General features: G+C 51.0%; 7 protein-coding genes across 7 annotated transcripts; 4 read left to right on the top strand and 3 right to left on the bottom strand.

The window, feature by feature from the left end:
* Positions 1–99: 99 nt before the first annotated feature.
* Positions 100–845, bottom strand: Aud_008482 (prefoldin subunit 5; the record flags this gene model as incomplete). Its single annotated transcript, XM_043293357.1, has 4 exons — positions 100–167; positions 223–340; positions 401–687; positions 782–845. 4 exons carry the CDS (start codon positions 843–845, stop codon positions 100–102), a joined length of 537 nt encoding a protein of 178 aa, XP_043149292.1.
* A 397-nt stretch (positions 846–1,242) lies between these two features.
* On the bottom strand, positions 1,243–3,476 carry Aud_008481 (putative proline--tRNA ligase AIM10; the record flags this gene model as incomplete). The annotated part of the gene is made up of 7 exons (XM_043293356.1): positions 1,243–2,630; positions 2,688–2,817; positions 2,868–2,947; positions 3,001–3,091; positions 3,145–3,188; positions 3,244–3,322; positions 3,375–3,476. 7 exons carry the CDS (start codon positions 3,474–3,476, stop codon positions 1,243–1,245), a joined length of 1,914 nt encoding a protein of 637 aa, XP_043149291.1.
* A 287-nt stretch (positions 3,477–3,763) lies between these two features.
* On the top strand, positions 3,764–7,274 carry Aud_008480 (RNA-binding ribosome biosynthesis protein MAK21; the record flags this gene model as incomplete). Its single annotated transcript, XM_043293355.1, has 4 exons — positions 3,764–4,540; positions 4,593–5,707; positions 5,757–6,303; positions 6,369–7,274. 4 exons carry the CDS (start codon positions 3,764–3,766, stop codon positions 7,272–7,274), a joined length of 3,345 nt encoding a protein of 1,114 aa, XP_043149290.1.
* A 1,634-nt stretch (positions 7,275–8,908) lies between these two features.
* Positions 8,909–10,625, top strand: Aud_008479 (putative neutral amino acid permease; the record flags this gene model as incomplete). Its single annotated transcript, XM_043293354.1, has 5 exons — positions 8,909–9,124; positions 9,187–9,329; positions 9,381–9,507; positions 9,565–10,488; positions 10,545–10,625. The coding sequence occupies 5 exons, from the start codon at positions 8,909–8,911 to the stop codon at positions 10,623–10,625; spliced, it is 1,491 nt and encodes a 496-aa protein (XP_043149289.1).
* A 579-nt stretch (positions 10,626–11,204) lies between these two features.
* Positions 11,205–12,727, top strand: Aud_008478 (glycine decarboxylase subunit T; the record flags this gene model as incomplete). The annotated part of the gene is made up of 2 exons (XM_043293353.1): positions 11,205–11,596; positions 11,662–12,727. The coding sequence occupies 2 exons, from the start codon at positions 11,205–11,207 to the stop codon at positions 12,725–12,727; spliced, it is 1,458 nt and encodes a 485-aa protein (XP_043149288.1).
* Positions 12,728–12,923: 196 nt separating this feature from the next.
* Positions 12,924–15,751, bottom strand: Aud_008477 (glycoside hydrolase family 92 protein; the record flags this gene model as incomplete). Its single annotated transcript, XM_043293352.1, has 7 exons — positions 12,924–13,653; positions 13,707–13,807; positions 13,861–14,309; positions 14,364–14,503; positions 14,549–14,871; positions 14,923–15,566; positions 15,628–15,751. The coding sequence occupies 7 exons, from the start codon at positions 15,749–15,751 to the stop codon at positions 12,924–12,926; spliced, it is 2,511 nt and encodes an 836-aa protein (XP_043149287.1).
* Positions 15,752–16,853: 1,102 nt separating this feature from the next.
* Aud_008476 (H(+)-transporting V1 sector ATPase subunit C) lies at positions 16,854–19,801 on the top strand (the record flags this gene model as incomplete). Its single annotated transcript, XM_043293351.1, has 9 exons — positions 16,854–17,037; positions 17,108–17,826; positions 17,879–17,910; positions 18,184–18,331; positions 18,376–18,703; positions 18,769–18,863; positions 18,915–19,006; positions 19,062–19,554; positions 19,607–19,801. 9 exons carry the CDS (start codon positions 16,854–16,856, stop codon positions 19,799–19,801), a joined length of 2,286 nt encoding a protein of 761 aa, XP_043149286.1.
* Positions 19,802–19,995: the final 194 nt, after the last annotated feature.

Genomic DNA, 19,995 nt, shown 5'->3' with positions numbered 1-19,995 from the left:
TTGCACCAGGTATCATATAATCCTAAGGATGGTAACTCATTTTATTCCGGAGACTGTACCATAAGCGCCCTTTCTTGTCACAGATGTTATGCGACGGAATTAGCCTGCACCAGCAGCTGCGGTTGAAGATGGGACGGCTTCGCCGCTTAGCATCTTCTGTCTCAGAGCTAGAATAGCCAGTTAGTTATCGAACAAGTCCACGTAGAAGGCATTGATACTTACCATCTTCAAAGAGCCTCAGTTGAGCACTCTTAGTCTGTACAATCTTCTCTAGCTCGACACAATTGGTTTCCAAACCCTTGACCTTTTCTTCGTAGAACTCAATGGCCTTCGGTGCCGTCTGTTCGAGGAAGACAACTTAGCCCTCAAATATGTGATCTTGCAGGAGAATTCAACAAACCTTCTCAACATAAAAGCCCGTCCCAACATCAACAAGCACCTTTTCTCGATCCGCGAGCTTACCTCTCACATAGAGGGAGCTCGTCAGAGGAACCAGTATATCATCCCTTTCAGCTGTTCCCTTCTTCTCCGACCCCACGACCCCATCATTGATGGATCGCACACAATCACGGAACCTGGATTGCGCGGCGCGCAGTTTCTGATGCGAGGAGGTCAGGTGCTCAAGCTCCGAGGTGAGGCGGGTTTGGAGGGCGCGGAGTTGAGGCACGGAGAGGGATGCGATGTTCACTGTGGACACTCCTTTTAGACTAGGCTCTTCGATTGGAACGTGCAGTATGGGATACGTCCAATAATGGCACATGAAAGGGAGGAGTGAGCTTACCGGCGCCTGGGGGAGCTCCGCCTGAGCTTGAAGAGTCGGATGCGGGGGTATTTGCAGGTGGCATTTTGGTGGAGATGGTTGGTAAATGGTCTTTTTGAGTAGAAGAGGGAGGAAGCCGTGGCTTCTGGTCGGAAGCGGGAGATGACTCGGTGCACTGTGCTGGTTTATTTGAGGTGACCGAGCTGGAGAGGTCTGCTTCGACTGATTGATTGATTGATGGGACCAGATGGGTGCTTTTTTCGGATGGTTGATTGCGGCGCGTGGAGATAGTGGCCGCATGGACAATTTTACTAGTATGTGGGTAACACCACGCACCATTCTTTTATCGGACCAGCTGTAATCGCAGAGGATTGAGATTGGGGTATTGATTAAAATGCTAGTGTACATTCATTTTACAATATAAGTACATGGTTCTGCGTGCAGACTTGCAGACTGGATGGGTTCAGGTTGCCTAGCCATGCTCATAGTCGCTCTAGTAGGGACTGCACGAAGGACGGCAGCTGATCCAACGGCACGTCTTCGCGTAGATTGTCCAAGCGACGGCATTGTACCTCGAGGGTCTGCGCCTTCTTCCATCCTTTCCCGACCACGACGATCACGGGGTATCCGATCAAGTCCGCATCCCCGAGTTTCCATCCCATCGGTTTGTCGCGGTCATCCAGGATAGTGTCGATGGGAGAGATGGGATTCGAGACGATAGAGTCGTACACTTTCTCTGCCTCTGTCTCCAGTCCCTTCCCGGGAACGACTATTACTTCGTAAGGTGCCATTGCTCGGGGCCAATTGAGGCCCTTTGAATCAGCGAGACTGTCAGCCACGGCGCTGATCATGCGTGAGACGCCGATTCCATGACAACCCATCTGCATGGGCACCAGCTGGTCTTTGGATTGAGAGCCCCCGGATAGCGATCGATCGACCATAACGGATGCCTGGAGCACTTCACTGTACCGGGTGCCAAGGTGGAAGGTGTGACCGAGTTCAACAGCGGTTTGAGTCTTCAATGAACCCTTTGCGCATTTGGTACATTTGTCGCCATCTTGTACTTTGACGAGGTTCAGCGCTCGATTTGTGCCAGGGAAGCGATCGAGCATGGAGTAATCAATCTCGTCCGCGGTTCGATTGACCTTCTCCAGGAGGTCACTTAGAGGTGGGCGCTTGTATACTCTTACCTGAGCGTCGTACAGATCCAGCACCTGTGGACGCTCAGAGGGTTTGGAGATACCAGAATTCTTGTCTGACTTGACCTGTGAGACCCACTGTTCAAGCGGATTCTCTACGCTAAGGTCGATATCAACCCCGGCTGCGGTAGCTATAGATTTGACTGCATGGGAGTTGACTTCGCGTTCCACGGGTTCTTGGTTTGCTTCGCGCATGGAGAACTTGGGGTACCACCCCCGCAGGAGAGTCTCTCTGTCTCTTGATATCGCCATCCATAAGCCAACTGAGACGGTTGGGTTATCTCCAGTTGTAGTAGCCCCCGTGTCGAAGCCTGATACTTGCTCAGCACTGGTGTTTTGAGTCTCCTCAATGTTATGAGCCTTTCCATCTGCGAGTTCGTCGTTGTAGACATGGTCGCAATTTGAGCAGCTGATCACTGTGTCTTCGCCCTTTGAGCTGGGAAAGTGGAATTCGTGGCTCAGGCTCCCGCCCATATTTCCTGAGTCTGCGGCAGCGACTAGGTAAGGTATCTTCAACTCATCAAAAAGGTTTTTGTAAGCCGCTTTCACTAAGTTGTATGTCTTCAAGGCTTCTTCAATGCTATAATCGAACGTGTAGAGATCCTTCATAAGGAACTCTCGCCCGCGAAGCAGACCTTGCCTCGGTCGTGGTTCATCTCTATACTTCCTTGCTACATGGTAACTACATCAGCCACAGATGTTCATCAAGAGGACACTATTTCACTTACAGATTTGATAGACGCGTAAAGGGAGGTCTCTATAGGACTTTATGAGGCTTCCCACCAACGTAGTAATCTCTTCTTCATGAGTAGGGGCAAGAAGGAAACGAGACTCTTTCCGGTCCAGAAATCTGAAGACCTGTATGCTTGAGTTAGTGTGAAACACCAATAAAGGTGGACGAAATTCACCTCTGAACCTTCTTTCAGACGACCTGACTGCTCCCAGAGCTCTTGAGAAGATATAGACGATAGAGATACCTTTGAGGCACCTAGTAACAAAGTCAATGAAAGAATTTTTGCAAAGCAAACAATTTTTACACACCGACCGATCGCATATGCTTATCAATAAGACGCTCTAGCTTTTCCTGCACCCGCAATCCGAGCGGTAACATATGAAATATTCCCGAGTAGGCCTATCATAACAGTCAGAGAGCGGTCTACAGCATCCCGACATAAGGCAGCTTACCTGTCGGAGGAAGCCTCCTCGGATCAAGAGTTCGTTTGCATCCTCTGATCCAAGTCAATGACCTTTGTTCTTGAAAAGACGACTATAACACTACTATACCTTTTTCGCCTTGGGAGGGCTTTTTCGAGATGCCTCCCGTCGGAATCCAGAAATTGGTGACACGATTTCTACCATCCGCCTATGATATTTCAGTACTTGAGCAACAACTGACCAGATTCTGGGAATAATACGTGAAACGCGCATTTCTGAGCTCTACTTAATCGAATCGTCCCCAAGTATGCTCGACATGTCCTCGAAAAGCGGCCCGGGATCGGGCGAACCCCAGAAATCATGGATTGACAAAGAATTATTGTCAATAAATCAAATATATGTGAAAACAATAAGAGTCAATGCAACATTATACAATCACATTATCATGTAATTCTTCCATGTTTGCAACTGATGCTGAAGACAATACTCCATAGGCATGGTCCAAGCATCCGGCATCTCGGGGACCGCAAAACTATTCTCCGGCGGCCAACAGCATCTCCGCAAGTTTCGTCTTCGGGTGGCAGAAAAAAAAAGTTGGAGGAAGTCAACCACGAGCGTTTTGTCTGTCTGGCCATTTCACAACGCTTCAATGGCCAAGGGCAAAGAAAAGAGCTCCACCGGAGCAAATGCAGTCCCAGTGGCTGATTCCAAGTCTGCTGGGGAATCTTTTTCCCAGCTTGAGGAGGGTGCATTTGCTGGTCTGCGGCAGAAAATCGAACAAAAGTTGAAGAACGAGCAGGCTGCCAAACAACACAAGTCGAAGAACAAAAAGACTCAGAACGTGGACAAATCTACGCCGAAGAAGGAAAAGGAAGCTGCGCCGAAGTCTGAACCGAAGCGTGAAATCAAGAGCGACAAGAACAACAAAGGAAAGAAACGTGACCGCAACGGAGAAGTGATCGCCAGGGAAGAGAAGAAGACCGGCGGAAACCAGGATGACACTTTGCGGCAGGAAATTCTGGCACTTGGTGGTACCGAAGAAGACTTTGATCTGCTGGCGGGCGTGGAATCCGAGTCTGAAGTGGAAGTCGCATCAGAGACACAGAAGAAGTCGAAGAACAAGTCTGACGACGATTCGCTCAGAAAGGAATTATCCGCAATGCTAGCTGCTGCTGGTCAAGTTGTGCCCGACGACATTGAAGACGAGAACGAGGTGGCTGGCGCATCTGACTCGGAAGGAGCGGACGAGGAGGAGGAACAAGAAGAGGAGGAAGACGACGCTCAGCAGAGCGAGGACAGCGATCAGTCAGAAGAAAAGGAGGAAGCCTCTTCGGCACCAGCTGCCAGAAAAACCGAGCCTCCCAAGAAGGAGAAGGCCAAAGGGCCAGTACCCGAGAATATCTTCCCCAAAGAATTCTCGAAACTAGTGAGTATATCCGAGTCCTATCTCTAAAAAAACGTACTAATCAAGTGGATAGACTATCCCTCCCCGGTCTGATTGGTATGCGACGGCTCTCCCTCCAATTGCATCGACCACAAAACAAGCGAAGGCTTTGCCCCGTCAATTGGTGGAACGCGTTCACAATTATGCCATCTCCCTCGTTGAGAAGGAGACTAAGATGTACTCGGAGGCGCAACAAGCATCTTCCTCTTCCTCTCACAAATTCTACACCACCATCATGTCGACCGGTACCCTCAGCGACAAGATTTCAGCTTTGACGCTTGCTGTGCAAGAGTCGCCAGTGCACAACACCAAGCAACTTGAGAATTTGATTGGTCTGGGCAAGAAGCGCAGTCGAGCTCAGGCGGTGGAAGTTCTGAGATCGCTGAAAGATATGTTTGCTCAGGGTACATTGCTTCCCAGTGATCGGAGATTGAAGCCGTTTGGAAACCAGCCAGCCCTCATGGCGGCATTCCAAGGAGCTGGAAGCAGATGGTCGGAAGGTGACCCTCTTCCTGGAGGTCTACAAAACAGCCATCTCATCATGTGGGCATATGAACACTTCCTGAAGGATCAATACTTTGAGGTTCTCAAAATCTTGGAAGTGTGGTGCAACGACGAGATTGAGTTTTCGCGCTCCAGAGCTGTGAGTTATGTCTATGAGCTGCTGAAGGAAAAGCCGGAGCAGGAAGCAAACCTGTTGCGGTTGTTGGTCAACAAACTCGGCGACAAGGCCAGGAAAATTGCCTCGAGAGCTTCTTATCTGCTTTTGCAACTTGAGCAAGCTCATCCTTTGATGAAACCAACCATCATCAAGGCGGTTGAAGAGGTCCTCTTCCGGCCGGGCCAGAGCCAGCACGCCAAGTACTACGCTATCATTACCTTGAACCAGACCGTTCTTAGTTTGAAGGAGGAGAGTGTTGCCCTAAAGCTCTTGGATATATACTTTGCGCTCTTTGTTGCTCTTCTGAAGCCTGTCAAGGATGCCAAAGGCAAGAATCAAGGCAAATTCAGTAAGGGTAAGAAGGGCAAAGGAAAAGATGATCCAGCAAAGAGTCAAGCACAGGAGGAAGAAATGCGTGACAAGCTGGTTTCTGCAGTCTTGACGGGTGTTAACCGAGCTTATCCTTTCACGAGCTCGGATACTGACAGGTATGTCTACCGTCTACTGTGACCCGATGCTGAGCTAATCTGTCCTCAGACTTTCCAAGCATATCGATACCCTTTTCCGTATCACGCACTCTTCCAACTTCAACACTAGCATCCAAGCTCTGATGCTCATTCAACAACTCACATCATCTCATCAAGTGGGAGCTGATCGCTTCTACCGAACTCTTTATGAATCGCTTCTCGACCCACGAGTTGCCACTTCCTCGAAGCAGTCCCTATACCTCAACCTGTTGTTCAAGGCTTTGAAGAACGATTTGAACCTCCGACGGGTCAAGGCCTTTGTCAAGCGGATCGTTCAAGTCCTTGGTCTGCATCAGCCGGCTTTCGTTTGCGGCGTCTTTTATCTTATCCGCGAACTGGAGAAGACCTTCACCGGTATTCAGGCTTTGTTTGATCAACCAGAGGATAATGAAAGCGATGATGAAGAGGTGTTCAGAGACATGCCTGACGAGGATGATGAGGAGCAAGCTCAAGCTGCAGTTCCCGAAAATAAGCAACAGAAACCTTCAAACCGATACGATCCCCGCAAGCGGGATCCGGAACATAGCAATGCTGACAAGACTTGTCTGTGGGAATTGGTAAGATGGACCTCACCTTGCTGGCACCTCAGCATCCGATGGAGCAAAGCTGACAGAAATTATAGTTACCGTACTTGTCTCATTTCCATCCGTCTGTGTCGGTCAACGCCGCCCACCTTCTGGACCACCACCCGATGAGCGGAAAGCCGGACATGACAATTCACACGTTGACACACTTCCTTGACCGCTTCATCTACCGAACACCCAAGGCGTCCGCAACCACCCGTGGTGGCTCAATCATGCAACCACTCGCTGGTAGCGACGCGAAGGACCGGCTGGTGGTAACCGCCAAAGATAGCCAGGATCTACCAGCCAATTCTGATGCATTCTGGAAGAAGAAGGCCGAGGATGTGGCAGCGGAAGATGTTTTCTTCCATGAATACTTCAGCCGAGTTGAGAGGAGCAAGGACAAGGCCCAGAAGAAGAAGGCCAAGGACGCCGGGGCGCGCGGTGAAGAGGATGCAGAAGGGCTTAGCGATGCTGAATCGGAGATCTGGGAAGCTCTTGTCAAGTCGCGGCCTGACGTGGAGGATGCCGGCGATAGCGACGACGACCTCGACCTGGACGATCTCGAGTCCGCGTATGATCAGGACGAGGACGAGGAGGCTGCTGAGAGCGACGGTGGCGTCGTCTTCAACGACGAGTCCGACGAAGAGATGGAAGACCTCGATGCTGCTACCGGGTCCGAAGCCGAGGAGCCGCCTACCAAGAGCAAGGCCAAGGGCAAGAACAAGGAGGAAGAGGAGGCCCTGGACGAGGAAGACGATTTCGACATGGATGCATCGGACGAGGAAGCATTCGTCGACAGTGACGAGGAGCTCCCGTCCGATATCGAGCTTGGAGGCGTGGAGCTTCCCAAAGAGGACGAGGCATCTGGTCGGAAGAAGAGACGCAAGCTCAAGCACCTGCCAACATTTGCATCGGCGGACGACTATGCAGCCTTGCTGGCCGGGGAGGACGAGGGGATGTGATGTTCAGGTACGGGTTTACGGAGATGTATGTACAAGTGCATATAGATACCACAAAAGTCTATCTTATACCACGTGGCTTTCAAGGGTTTTAGGCCATGATCTTCATTCCTGCGGCTCTTGGGAGTGTTTCTTTGACAGTACTAGAGTCACGTGCACCTTGACGTAACATACATCATGTCTAGCACCTAGCGTGGAAATAACAGATGTCAACTTGAGAAATCAGGAATCTTGAGACCTCTGCGCAGCCTAGTAATTCCGCACCATGGTCTCCTAGACCTTAGTGCTTATCCGCCATCAGAGATTTCATCGTGTTCTTCACTTCCCATATGGCAAATTTGAGTGAAGAGTGGAGGGTGGAAATTTCCCACTCCGGTACTTCCAGATGCGGCGTGCGGGGCGGGGCACGATCTGGCGGCCCCACACGCCACGTCCAGGACTAGCGCTGATTGGTGATGTATGAGCAGGGTTGCACTGGAGCATGGGCCAATGGCGGCATCCCCTGGCGATGCATGGTTGTTTGCAGTCGCGGCTTTTTGCCTGTTGCTGTGGACTGTTGGGTTGAAATCTCTGCTATCTTGTAAGAATCTACAGTATAATGTACAGTGTAAATGTCTTGGTATTAGATGTAGGTATGGAGTAATTATGAAAGAGAATGAAACCTGTTGGGATTTGGTCGTCTTGGGAGAGACAAAAAGGTACAGGTACAGCTGGTCAGGAACTCGTAAGGTTCGCCCTATACAAGGAACCTTGTCCGCCACATCTATTCCTTGCCGTCCATTTCCCAATTAGGTTGGTCATGATGATTACCTTCCTCGACCTCAAAGCTCATACGTCAAGTACTACGCCTATTGCGGCTGTCTTTTCTCTCTCTCACACATAACTGTCACCGCCCTGGCCTACAGAGTATTATCTATGGGTCTCTTGACTGCTGCAAGTGAATTGGTCCCAGAAAATCCTGGCTGAGCACGTCATAGAGCCTAAATTGTGACCATAGACCTGGCCTATGGATCTGCTCTTGTCGGTCTCGCCGTCCGCATTGCGTCTGTCTGCCTCCATACTGTAACTTAAATTACGCAGTAGAGGACCTACCTAGTCTATAAGGCGGTTCATAAGCGTTGGGATAATCCCATGGCATTATTATTCTTAGTCAATAGCATTTTATGATCGCAATCTTACTTGATCATGGATCATCCTTCCATATGATTTTTCTTTTTCTCTCTTCTTCATCTTTTTGAGCTTACTTGTTGACTCAAGATTTTGCCTTTTCTCTTGGCCGATTCTTCTTACATCTTATCTTGTCTCTGTCTTCCCCTCGTCTTATCGCTGGGTAATCTTATCTGCCGCTAACAGTACGCCAAGTGAACGTTTTGGCTATTCAGTGTTCAATTCTTATCTCGTCTTTCGCCTGAATATCCTAAGATCAATCCTTTAAATTTCTTGTATGTTGTGGTATCTCTGCATATCTGCTAGGTTTACCAGGGCTTTCATTCTTTTTTGGTCAATACTAACATCTATACTTGTATAGACCCGCCCAAAATTAAAGCGGCGCAGTACATGCATTCAACGGTCTACAACATCACTTCTCTCGCTCACACTACCGACTGCTTCCATTTGCGGTTCGTCCGCACATTGAAATGGCGTGGTTCACCTCTTCAGAAAAGCCCCCGAATGATGACTGCTCGTCCAGCGTGTCCGATCAGGCCCGAAATTCAGCCGGTAAATTGAAACAATTGGATATTGAGGGTCAGGGCCATGCCGTGCAGTCTGATTCGGAGAACGGCGATGTTGGTAGGCAGATTGAGCTTGAGGCGGAGAATTCCATCAAATACCGCACATGTAGCTGGCAAAAGGTAATCGCGACCGGGTGAGCCTTTTGGCCGGCGCAAAGTGTTAACCTCGTGTTGGTGTATAGACTGCCGCCTTGCTATTTTCCGAGTATATCTGTCTGGCCATCATGTCGTTTCCGTGGTCGTATTCCGTCCTGGGCCTCGTTCCAGGTCTAATTTTGACCGTGGTTGTGGCAGGGATTGTGCTGTATACGTCCCTGATTACTTGGTATGCTTGACAGTCATATATTCGCGTGGTTTTGGTACTGATGCCCATTAGGAGGTTTTGCTTGCGCCATCCCGAAGTCCGTGATGTCTGCGACATCGGCCAGTACCTCTTCTGGGATTCCAAGATTGCTTGGTATATGACCGCCGTCATGTTCTTGTTGAACAACACCTTCATTCAGGTATTCATCTCCTTACTGCCACTTCCCCTGCCCTATGCAGGTTCTAAATTCTCTTAGGGCTTGCATTGCTTGGTTGGCGCCAAATATCTCAACACAATGACCAACCATGGAGCGTGCACTATCATCTGGTCATTGGTGACTGCCATAGTTTCGCTGGTGTTCTCTCTGCCACGGACGTTTAGCGGATTGTCCAAGGCCGCCACTTTGTCGGCCATCTTCACTTTCATATCCGTCATGTTGGCGGTCATCTTCTCAGCCATTGAGGATCATCCGGCTGGCTACACTGCCGCACAGGGTGAACCAACTGTGACCGCAATCCCCGTGGTAGGCACCACGTTCGTCTCCGGTGTCAATGCATTTTTGAATATCAGTTACACGTTTATCGGCCAGATTACACTTCCCAGTTTCATCGCTGAGATGAAGGAACCTAAGGATTTTTGGAAATCTGTTACGGCCGTGACGGTTGCCGAGATCATCGTCTTCAGCCTGGTAGGCGCCATTGTATATGACTACACGGGAAATCAGTATATGACCGCGCCCGCATTCGGCTCCATCGGCAACGAGGTCTATAAGAAGATATCTTTCTCATTCATGGTTCCTACCTTGATCTTCCTCGGAGTTCTATATGCCTCCGTGTCGGCGCGTTTCATCTTCTTCCGTCTCTTCGACGGTACACGCCACAAGGGCAATCACACGGTCGTCGGATGGGCCGCCTGGACCGGTATCCTTGCCGTCCTTTGGATCATGGCCTTCATTATCGCCGAGGTCATTCCCTTCTTTTCCGATCTGCTCTCCATTATGAGCGCCCTATTCGATTCGTTCTTTGGGTTCATCTTCTGGGGCGTTGCCTATCTCCGGATGAGACATGCAGACCACGGACCGGGCTTCTACAAGAAGCGTGGTATCCGCGGCTGGGTTGGCTTTATCGTCAACATCGGGCTGATCTTGACGGGACTGTTCTTCTTGGGACCCGGAACCTATGTGAGCCTTCCTCTCGATCACTTTCATGAGCGTGTCGCTAATATGACCCTATGCAGGCTGCCATTATGAGCGTCATTATAAGCTATCGGACTGGTTCCGTTGGAAGCGCATTCTCGTGCGCCGATAATGGATTATGATTTCTTATTCTTCTTCTTTTCTTGTTTATTTTTTCGGCTTCCCTTGATTGGGCAACGAGAAAGACGAAGACCGCGAAGCTGGATCTTCGGGCCCACACGACTCAAAGATCTGCTATTTGACTGCTTGTTGCTAGTCATGATGTATGTTGCACTTGTTGAACATTGCGCGGCGAATTCCTGGTTCGATATTCGAATCTGCTTGACTGCTTAGTTTATCTCGATCCGCGGATCCAGCAGCCATAAATCCCGCGGCCAAATGTGGGCACCATTTCGCTCCAATGGAGCCTAGGATGGCCGTTTCGTCAAGTCTTCCCATTTGACGGCCAAGATACGTAGATTGTTAGACATGCGTATGTTGTAACTTCGCAGAAATGGTTCTCTCCCTTCATAATGATCAAGGCATCTCATCTCCAACAACTCCAAATCATTCCGAATCGCAGCGATTGTCCGCGGAATTGTCCTATCGCCACGTGACTTTTCCGTTATCGCAGCTCTTCTCCGCAATTTCACCACCGTCGTTTATCTGCTCAGCTTTTTGATTCTGCAGATATCTTTTCTTCTACGCATCAGCTGCTCATCATGTCTGCTCTACGACCTTTGCAACGAGGTGTGAACCTCCTGGGCGCCAGATACGTCTCTCAATCCGCCCGCATTGCGGCCAATGGCTCCAACATCCTCCGGCGGCAGCTCCCATCTCCGCTCGATGGCGGCTCTTCAGCCGCTGGCATAGCTCCCCGATTTACTGCTGGGCCTTCGGTCAAGTCCCAAAATGCGGGCACACGGCGTTATGCCTCGTCTACTGCCTCGGGACCAGTCAAGAAGACTCAATTGTATGATTTGCACATTGCCCGGGGAGCGAAGATGGTGCCCTTTGCGGGGTACTCTATGCCCCTGCAGTATTCAGATCTCAGTCACGTCGAGAGCCACCACTGGACCAGAGAAAAGGCTAGTTTGTTCGACGTGAGCCATATGTAAGTGTTCTCCATACTAGAGATGATTTAATCTCAAAAGACAAGCTGATTTTGACCTTGGCTAGGGTTCAACACCATCTTAGCGGTCCCGGAGCCATGGAGCTGCTAATGAAGGTCACTCCCTCGTCTCTGGACAAGCTCAAGCCCCACTCCTCCACACTCTCCTGCCTGCTTGAAGAAGGCACCGGTGGCATTGTCGATGACACCGTCATTACCCGCCTCGACGGCGACGCGTTCTATTTCGTCACCAACGCCGGCCGGCGCACCGAGGACCTGGCCTTCCTGCAGGCCGAGATCGAGGCGTACAGGCAGACCCACGGTGCCGACAGCATCAAATGGGAGATCCTCGATGACCGGGCCCTCGTCGCCCTGCAGGGCCCGCTCGCCGCCTCCGTCCTGCAGCCCCTGATCAGCTCCCACGGCACGGCGTCCCCCGCCGACACCGATCTCAGCACCCTCTACTTCGGCAACTGCCGCTCCCTACACCTGACCCTGCCTGACGGCACCCCAACCCCGCAGCCCCTCCTCATCTCCCGGACCGGCTACACCGGCGAGGACGGCTTCGAGATCTCCATCCCCACAGCCGGCTGCCCCTCCCTCCCAACGCAAATCACCGAGCTCCTCCTCGCCAACCCGGAGCAAGTCCGGCTGGCTGGCCTCGCAGCCCGTGACTCCCTCCGCCTCGAAGCAGGCATGTGCCTCTACGGCAACGACATCTCCACCGCGCAGACACCCCCCGTCGCGTCCCTGGGCTGGATCGTCGGCAAGGACCGCCGCGACCCCGCAACGGCGACCTTCAACGGCGCCGCCGCCATCCTCCCGCAGCTCGCATCCCCTGCGAAGACCCTCTCGCAGCGCCGCGTCGGCTTCACCGTCGAGAAGGGCAGTCCCGCGCGCGAGGGCGCCGTCGTCGTCGACCTGAATGATGACTCGCACCCGCAGATCGGCGTTATTACCTCGGGGCTGCCGAGTCCGTCGCTGGGCGGCACTAATATCGCCATGGGCTATATCAAGAACGGCATGCACAAGAAGGGGACCGAGGTCGGGGTGATGGTGCGGAATAAGATCCGCAAGGCGACGGTTACGGGTATGCCTTGGGTGGAGAGCAAGTTCTATCGGCCCAAGGCTTGAGGAATTCGTTCTTTTTTTTCTTTTTTCATGATGCTCTTATGTAAATAGTTACGATGGCAGTTAGATTTTCAGTTTGTGTCCATTTTCAACATGACGGGATGATATAGCGTTCGTCCATGATTCAACAAGGGCTAGACACTAGCGACTGCAGTCATCTGGAAGCAAAATTCACAATGTGTCCTCAACTTGCAAACTACTACGCATGGGTAAATTCTTTGCCAACAACATGGTGCCGGTAAGCGAACGGAAAAGAGTGACCTCTTCGCCTCGCGTGGCCATACTCGCTGAACTGGAGAGGAGCGGAGTCGAAATCAACCATTCTCTGCCTCAGCCCCGTAGAAGAGACCCCTCCCCTAGTCGACAAGGAAGGAGGCAAGTCCTCCTCGGCTGTTCCCCAGCGACTCTCGTTCCGACCCAGAACAAGCACCAGCTCCTTTCCCTCCGTGAAAAAGTCATGGTCAACCCAGTTCTTTGTGTACGGCTTGCCATTCAGCGTGGCAGACTGGATGTAGATGTTTTGGTACGTAGAGTCGAAGTTCTTGGCGCGGACCGTTGCCGTGCGGCCCGTCAACGGCGACTTGATGCGAACGACCTCAAAGAACGGCGCTGTGATCAGGTACACGCTTTGTCCGGGGTTAGGGAACAGGCCCATCATTGACATGGCGACGAAGGAGCCCATGGCACCCGAGTCGTCGTTGCCCGGGAGGCCTGCGGGTGTTGGGTTGAAGTATTTGGGGATGTAGAAATGCACACGAGAGGCCGACTTGGCGGGCCGGCCGGCATAGTGGTATTGGAAGACGGTTAGAAAAGCTGGCTCGTTGCCGATGTAGGTGATTCCTTGATCGTGGAGATAGTCGAGTCGTCGGACGTATTGGGCCGGCCCTCCGAGAAGGGCAACGAGAGCGGCCATATCGTGAGGAACGAAGCTGCAGTCGGATCAGTTGTGAGCCTGGAGAGCTGAAATGACGGCGATTCTTACAATTGGTATTCCCAGATGCTGGACTCAAACGTCTCTGCTGCGTTGTTCTGGAGTGAGCATGATCTCCCGCTGGTGTCGATGTTTGAGCATGTCAGAGGATCCTGCATCCATGTCAATCGGCGAATTCCGCGAGGACCAATAAAGGTAGACCAACCTGGAACCCCCAAGTGCCGTTCAGATATCGGGGCTGGAAGAAGCCCTTGAATCCAGTATCGTTACCATTGATGAACGAAGTCTGATCCTCACGGAACAGATTTCTCCAGTAACCCGAGCTCCTCTCATACTTTTCTGCATCGTCTGTTCTGTTCATGCCACGCGCCATTTGCGAGATGGTGAAATCATTATAAGAATACTCAAGAGTGCGGGAAATGCTGCGGGTCATAGTGCCAAAACCGATGTAATCAAAGTCCTCGACGGGAATGTAGTTCAGCGATTTCCAGCTGTTCAGCCCACCTCGGCCTTCGTTTGACCAGGAGTACGGTTCTACCTCAGCATCTTTCTGAACGGCTGCATAACCGGCTTCCCAGTCGATGCCATCGGAAATCCCCTTGGCGTATGCATCGGCAAGAACGACGTCTGCGTTGGATCCTCCTTGAGTGTACCCTACAGCTGGTCAGTGCGTCGACGCGAATGTAATCGTGGGCATGTTGATAATACCTTTGCAAAGAGACATACGACAATCTGGAAGCCAGCCCAGATGCTTTTGAGTATCAATAAGCGAGCGGACCATCCGTGTCAGCGATGCAGGGTCGAATATGGTCAAAAAGGGCAGCTGAGACCGGAAAGAATCCCACAAACTAGCAAGCGTTAGGAGAGTCGCGTTGGAAATCGGCCGAACCTACCAGTAAAAAGAGTCAAAGTACGGCTCATTGCTGTCCCAAAGTGGGTTTTCCCCAGTGTAATCCTGCGGATTGATCAATGTACGGTAGATGCCACTGTAAAAGTTGGTAAGAAGAGAAGCATTGACGCCGTTTCTGGACACGCGAATAGGAGCAAGCTTGTCCCGCCACGCCTCCGTAGCCTTTGAGCGTATGGCTTCAAAATCGAAATTCGGAATCTCAGATTCAGCATTCGAGCATGCCCGCTCACTGCTGATGAAGCTCAAACCCACTCGGGCCTGCACGGTAATATCCGAAGCAGCATCAAACCGGACAAATGCACCTCCCTGCATTCTGTCAAAAATGATTTCGATGAATCAGACCTCCACTGGACTCACAGGAAGAGGGTATCCATTGATACTCCGAGATATTTTCAAATGCTTCACGTCCGTGCTTGCGCGTGAATTGACAAATATCCCGCTATCGCGAACGGCAGAGCTGCTCTGAAAGTCAACACAGAAGTAAGGCACGTAGGATCCACTTCCGAAGCTGGGCAGAAAACGCGCGTGGCCCGTCATGCGTCCGGTAGAAGCGTCGACGGAAACTGTTCCGTTGTCCTGTCTTGAATCCGACAGGTCTGTGAGATCTAGCAAGATGAGCGGACTCGAAGCACTGTCGGTGGGAAACTGGAAACGAATCAGAGACGTATGATGGGAGACTGTCATATCGACTTTGATGCCGGAGTTCATGGTCAGCCCAAAGTATCCAGGAGAAGCTTTGACAGAGTCCGCATGATAGCCGGTCTTGCGCTGTTTCTTCGGATAAACGCAACCATTGACGTCGTCATTTTTGCATTTGACATAAGGGAACAATGGAAAGTTTCCGAGGGATGGGTTTCCTCCAGTGCCGGAATCGTGCAAGCTTGAAAACCCAGTGATATTGCTGCCATCGAGTGTGAATCCTCCCTGGTTGCTTTGGGAATCCGTGTCGGCTACAGCTTTGGCCATGCCATAGGGAAGCGATGCACCAGCAAAGACATTGCCTATTAAAAGTGTCAGGGAACGATCGTCTGCACCAGTCAAAATTCTATCTCGAGAACATACCTTCGTTGGCACTTCCTATGAGTGGATCGACGTATTGCAGAACGTCGTAGTCTAGAGATGTTGAATTGGTCACGGCCAAAGCCACGGGGATGCTAGAAAGAACGAACAATGATAGACGAGTCATAATGAGCGACTGAAGCTTGGATATATCACATAAAGAATGACAGTAAAGTATAATTTACAGCATAGGCGTAGCCTACGAAAGAAGGACAGAAACCGACTGTCTGCCAGATACAGAGTCAGATTGGAATCGAAAAAGCAGCATCCTCACGTCGCACCGCATTCTTATCAAGGGGCGCGGTGTTGGTGGGATGTTCTGCAGTGTTGCATTCCTATGCCCCTGACGATCCTGAGCAAGGGTGGTTGATACATCCTGGTTAGGGAAGGATGGTTTAAGTGTGAAGTAACTGGAGGATCAATTATTGATTGATGGCTTTGAAAGGTGGAAGGTGAGAGGTGATAAATCCCCGACGTGACTTAGGTGCAGATGGATGCATTAGTGCTGTAACGGTCAGTTGCAGGAGTAAAGCACATTGCATACTAGAAGCAGTTCCTAATAAGTGCTATTGAATGAGGAACATCTGACCATGTTATGATTGTTGGGGTTATGGAGAGCGCGTAGGGGGTCCGAGGAGAGTCCGAGAGATCATAGCGGTAGGTCTCATCTCGGACAGATAATGAGGTTAATCATTTGTACTCGATGACATCGATGTTCATCCTGCCAATCTATGTGACCAGTGCATTCTACACCAGCAATAATAATATCGATCAACGTCAATTCATCTCTCATGACGATCCTCCCTGCTACTCTCTCTCTTCCCTTATCAGCCGAGGTTCCTGACTGATCCGCTCCGCCATCCGCCAATCGGACTTTGCCATTTCCGCTTTTTTTCTGCTGCATTCTATCCATTCTCCTCCACATCCCCAACAGCGAGAAAGACTAGGTACATAGATAGAGGATCTCTTGGAACGTGAAGTTGAGATCCAGAATACTCAAGGATTCCAAATTCGGGTTATATACTACTTGAAAGCTGTGGAGAGGCCCCTCGATCAGCCTCATGCCCGCTTTTGGGAGCCATTGCTAATCCTGACAACATCCGAGGTACTGCGTCTCTTCCCTATCTCCGTGTCCTGAGGCGAGTCAGTCTTCCAGACCCATAATCAAAGAAGACCTCCAGCTTCAGACCTCCATTTCCCGGCCCATCTCGTTTCCAATCATTCTGGCCATGCGGCCGCCAGTCCCGTCCAGAGCTTTCTTTCGGCAAGTCTCCACTAAGCACGGCCCGTATATCGTTTCTTGTCTGCCTACGAAGTCCCAACGCTTGTCGAAGATCCCCAATCGGACGCTCCAGCTTTCTTCAACTTGTCCACGCTTCCTTGGCCTTCGTATACACAGACAGTATTCCACAGGTACGCATGTGATAAGCTTCGATCCGTCAGGTTGCTGTGACTCCGGATAAAACTAACGCATCTGCTGCAGCTTCAGCGCAGTCTCAATCATCTAAACCCTACCTACTTTTACGTCGCATTGTCGGATTCACGGCCATTGCCATTGTCGCATTTTCTACCGGACTCGCTTATCAGACTCAGAAGACCGTAGCGCGCATGATGGCTGCCAGCCTGCCCACCGACGAGGAAACCCTCACTGCCTTTGTACCCTCCGATGAGTTCACGAAGGAGGTCGAGGACTATATTTACAATCATCCTGTGACACTTGCTTTACGCCAAAACCCGGCTTACACCGAATCGCGACCACATTTGAAGATCCCGCAAGAATTGCGTGCGCGTCATCTAACGGCTGGTATCCTTGCGACCCCAGGCGGAATTGTGGTGCCGCCTTATGTTTTCTGCGAGGAGGACGGAAAGAGTCTGACCGCCATCTTTTACCTTGGCTCAGATGTGTCCGGTCATCCTGGCATTGTGCACGGGGGTCTTTTGGCCACACTGCTGGATGAGTCCATGGCCCGGTGCTGCTTCCCCGCGTTGCCAAACAAAGTGGGTGTGACGGCCAATCTGAACATTGACTACCGACGCCCGGCGATGGCCAACAACTATGCTGTCTTGAAGGCGAAGACGGTCAAGGTGGAGGGTCGGAAGGCTTGGGTTGAGGCGCACATCGAAACTCTTCCGGAGGATGGTAAAGAGCCAGCCGTACTGGTGGAAGCAAAGGCTCTGTTTGTTGAACCCAAGCAGGCTGCGGTAAGTCCTCTATCCGGGAAATTTGGAAATAATGTGCTGACGATGATCTCAGGCCATGGCGAGTCTGTACAAAGTTACCAACTAGTATGTTCAGGACCAAGCGGATAGAAATATGTAGAGGTCGGGTTTCGGGCAATATAGAGATTTATAATGTATTGTTTGTTTTGGGCGTATACCTAGATGGGAGGAGCATTTTCGACACTGTACATATTTCGAGGTACATACGTTCTAGGATAGAGAACATACCGCATTGTCAAGAAGAGATATTTTTCATTAATATGAATTGGCAACTGGCACAATCGATTACACTCAATGCATACTGAATTTAAAATGCTTATGATTATCGTTGCTATCAAGTCCGCAATATCACATTTGTGACGCCAAAACATGGCCCACCGCCTCCGTCGACGGACCTTCCGATGACCGCCAGCTCCAAGCTCCATACAACCAGACCTCCAACGTCCGCCGAGCTTTCTATCTGACTACCTCACTCCCTTTTGCTCGGGTGTGACGGCCCATTTTATCGTTCGAAATTATACATCCTACTAGTCCGTCCTGAATCGTATCCCCGGCACCATGTCCAAGTCGAACAAGTACCTTCTCGTCTCGCTCCCCACATCCATCACTCCCTCCCACCACCGCGATGACGCTCTCGATGCTATTTCTGCCACGGTATCGCCAGACAATGGCTCCGTAGCACCCTTCCCCATCCCGGAATTCAAGATCGGTACCCTCGACGCTCTTGTGCAGCAGGCCGATGAGCTGGCGAAACTCGAAGCTTCTTGCCAAGGTGTCGTCGCCAAGGTCGGAGATGCGTTGAAGAGCGTTCTCGAGGGAGATGAAGAGCAGATCGATAAGATGAAGACTGTCAATGACAGTATGCCTACACTGCGCCGTGTTCAGCCGTTGTGGAGGGGAAACCTGCTTGCTAACTGAATGTAGAGCCCGTTGATCAGTATCTGAGGACATTCTCGTGGAACAAGGTCAAGTATCGCGCTGATAAGCCGCTGGGAGAGTTGATCGATCTTCTGCAGAAGGTACTGACGTGGGTCTTATGACGAACCCAGCAAGAGCTAATGGACATATAGGAAGCTGTTAGTATCGACAATGACGTTCGGTCCAAGTACTCTCAATACAACCAGGTGAAGAATACGCTGGCGACTCTTCAACGCAAACAAACGTGAGGCAACACTTCTTTTGCTTCAATATTTTGCTAATTTGGATTTGATCTGTAGAGGAAACCTCTCCACCAAGTCCCTCGCATCAGTCGTTGATCCCCGCACCCTTGTCCGCGATTCCGAATATATCGAAACGCACCTCGTCGCCGTACCCGCTCAGCAAGTGAAGGAATTCCTCAAGACATATGAGACCGTAGCACCCATGGTCGTCCCCCGATCCGCAACCCTTGTGGCATCAGATGACGAGTTCACGCTCTATGCCGTTACGACGTTCAAGAAGCACAGCCCGGAGTTCGTCCACCGGTGTCGTGAGCACAAGTGGATCCCACGCGATTTCAAGTATGTAGAAGGCGGAAAGGAAGAAGAGCGAAAGGAGGTCGAACGCGTGGGCGGGGACGAGCGCAAGCTCTGGGGTGAGACTCTTCGGCTTGGACGGACAGCGTGGAGTGAGGCCGTGATGGTTTGGATCCATGTGCTTGTTCTGCGGGTATTTGTTGAGACCGTCCTACGGTATGGTCTGCCGCTGGATTTCGTCTGCACGATCATCAGAGTATGTTGGATCCGTGACGGTGAACCTCCCCTTGACTAACTTGTGGGTGTAGACGCAATCCTCGAAACATGCCGACAGGGCGAAACGGAACCTCGATGAGAAATACTCGTATCTCGCCGGAAATGCCTTTGGGCGAGACAAGAAGGGCCGGGTCAAGCGAGATGACCCTCATGAGATGCAGGCGGGCGCAGAAGGCGGAGGCGCCGAGTACACTGCGTATGTGTACTACGAGTTTGAATTCAATTGATGGCAGGATTACGTGCTACGCTCCTGGTCTTGTCTCCTTTGTGCTTATTTGTCTACGTTGGTACTATATACCACCCCATTGAATAGCGTACATATACAGTTCTGTATCATTTTGCATCTCTGATCCTTATATATGTACAAATCACTGGCAAGGACGGTTCTATCTCCAAGATCTATCATGACAAAAACAACCCA

The sequence above is a fragment of the Aspergillus udagawae genome, assembly GCF_001078395.1.
Source record: "Aspergillus udagawae IFM 46973 DNA, scaffold_6, whole genome shotgun sequence".
NCBI classification, from domain to species: Eukaryota; Fungi; Ascomycota; class Eurotiomycetes; order Eurotiales; family Aspergillaceae; genus Aspergillus; species Aspergillus udagawae.
Note: the sequence above shows the minus strand (reverse complement) of the source record. Positions and strands in the feature narration are given on the sequence as shown.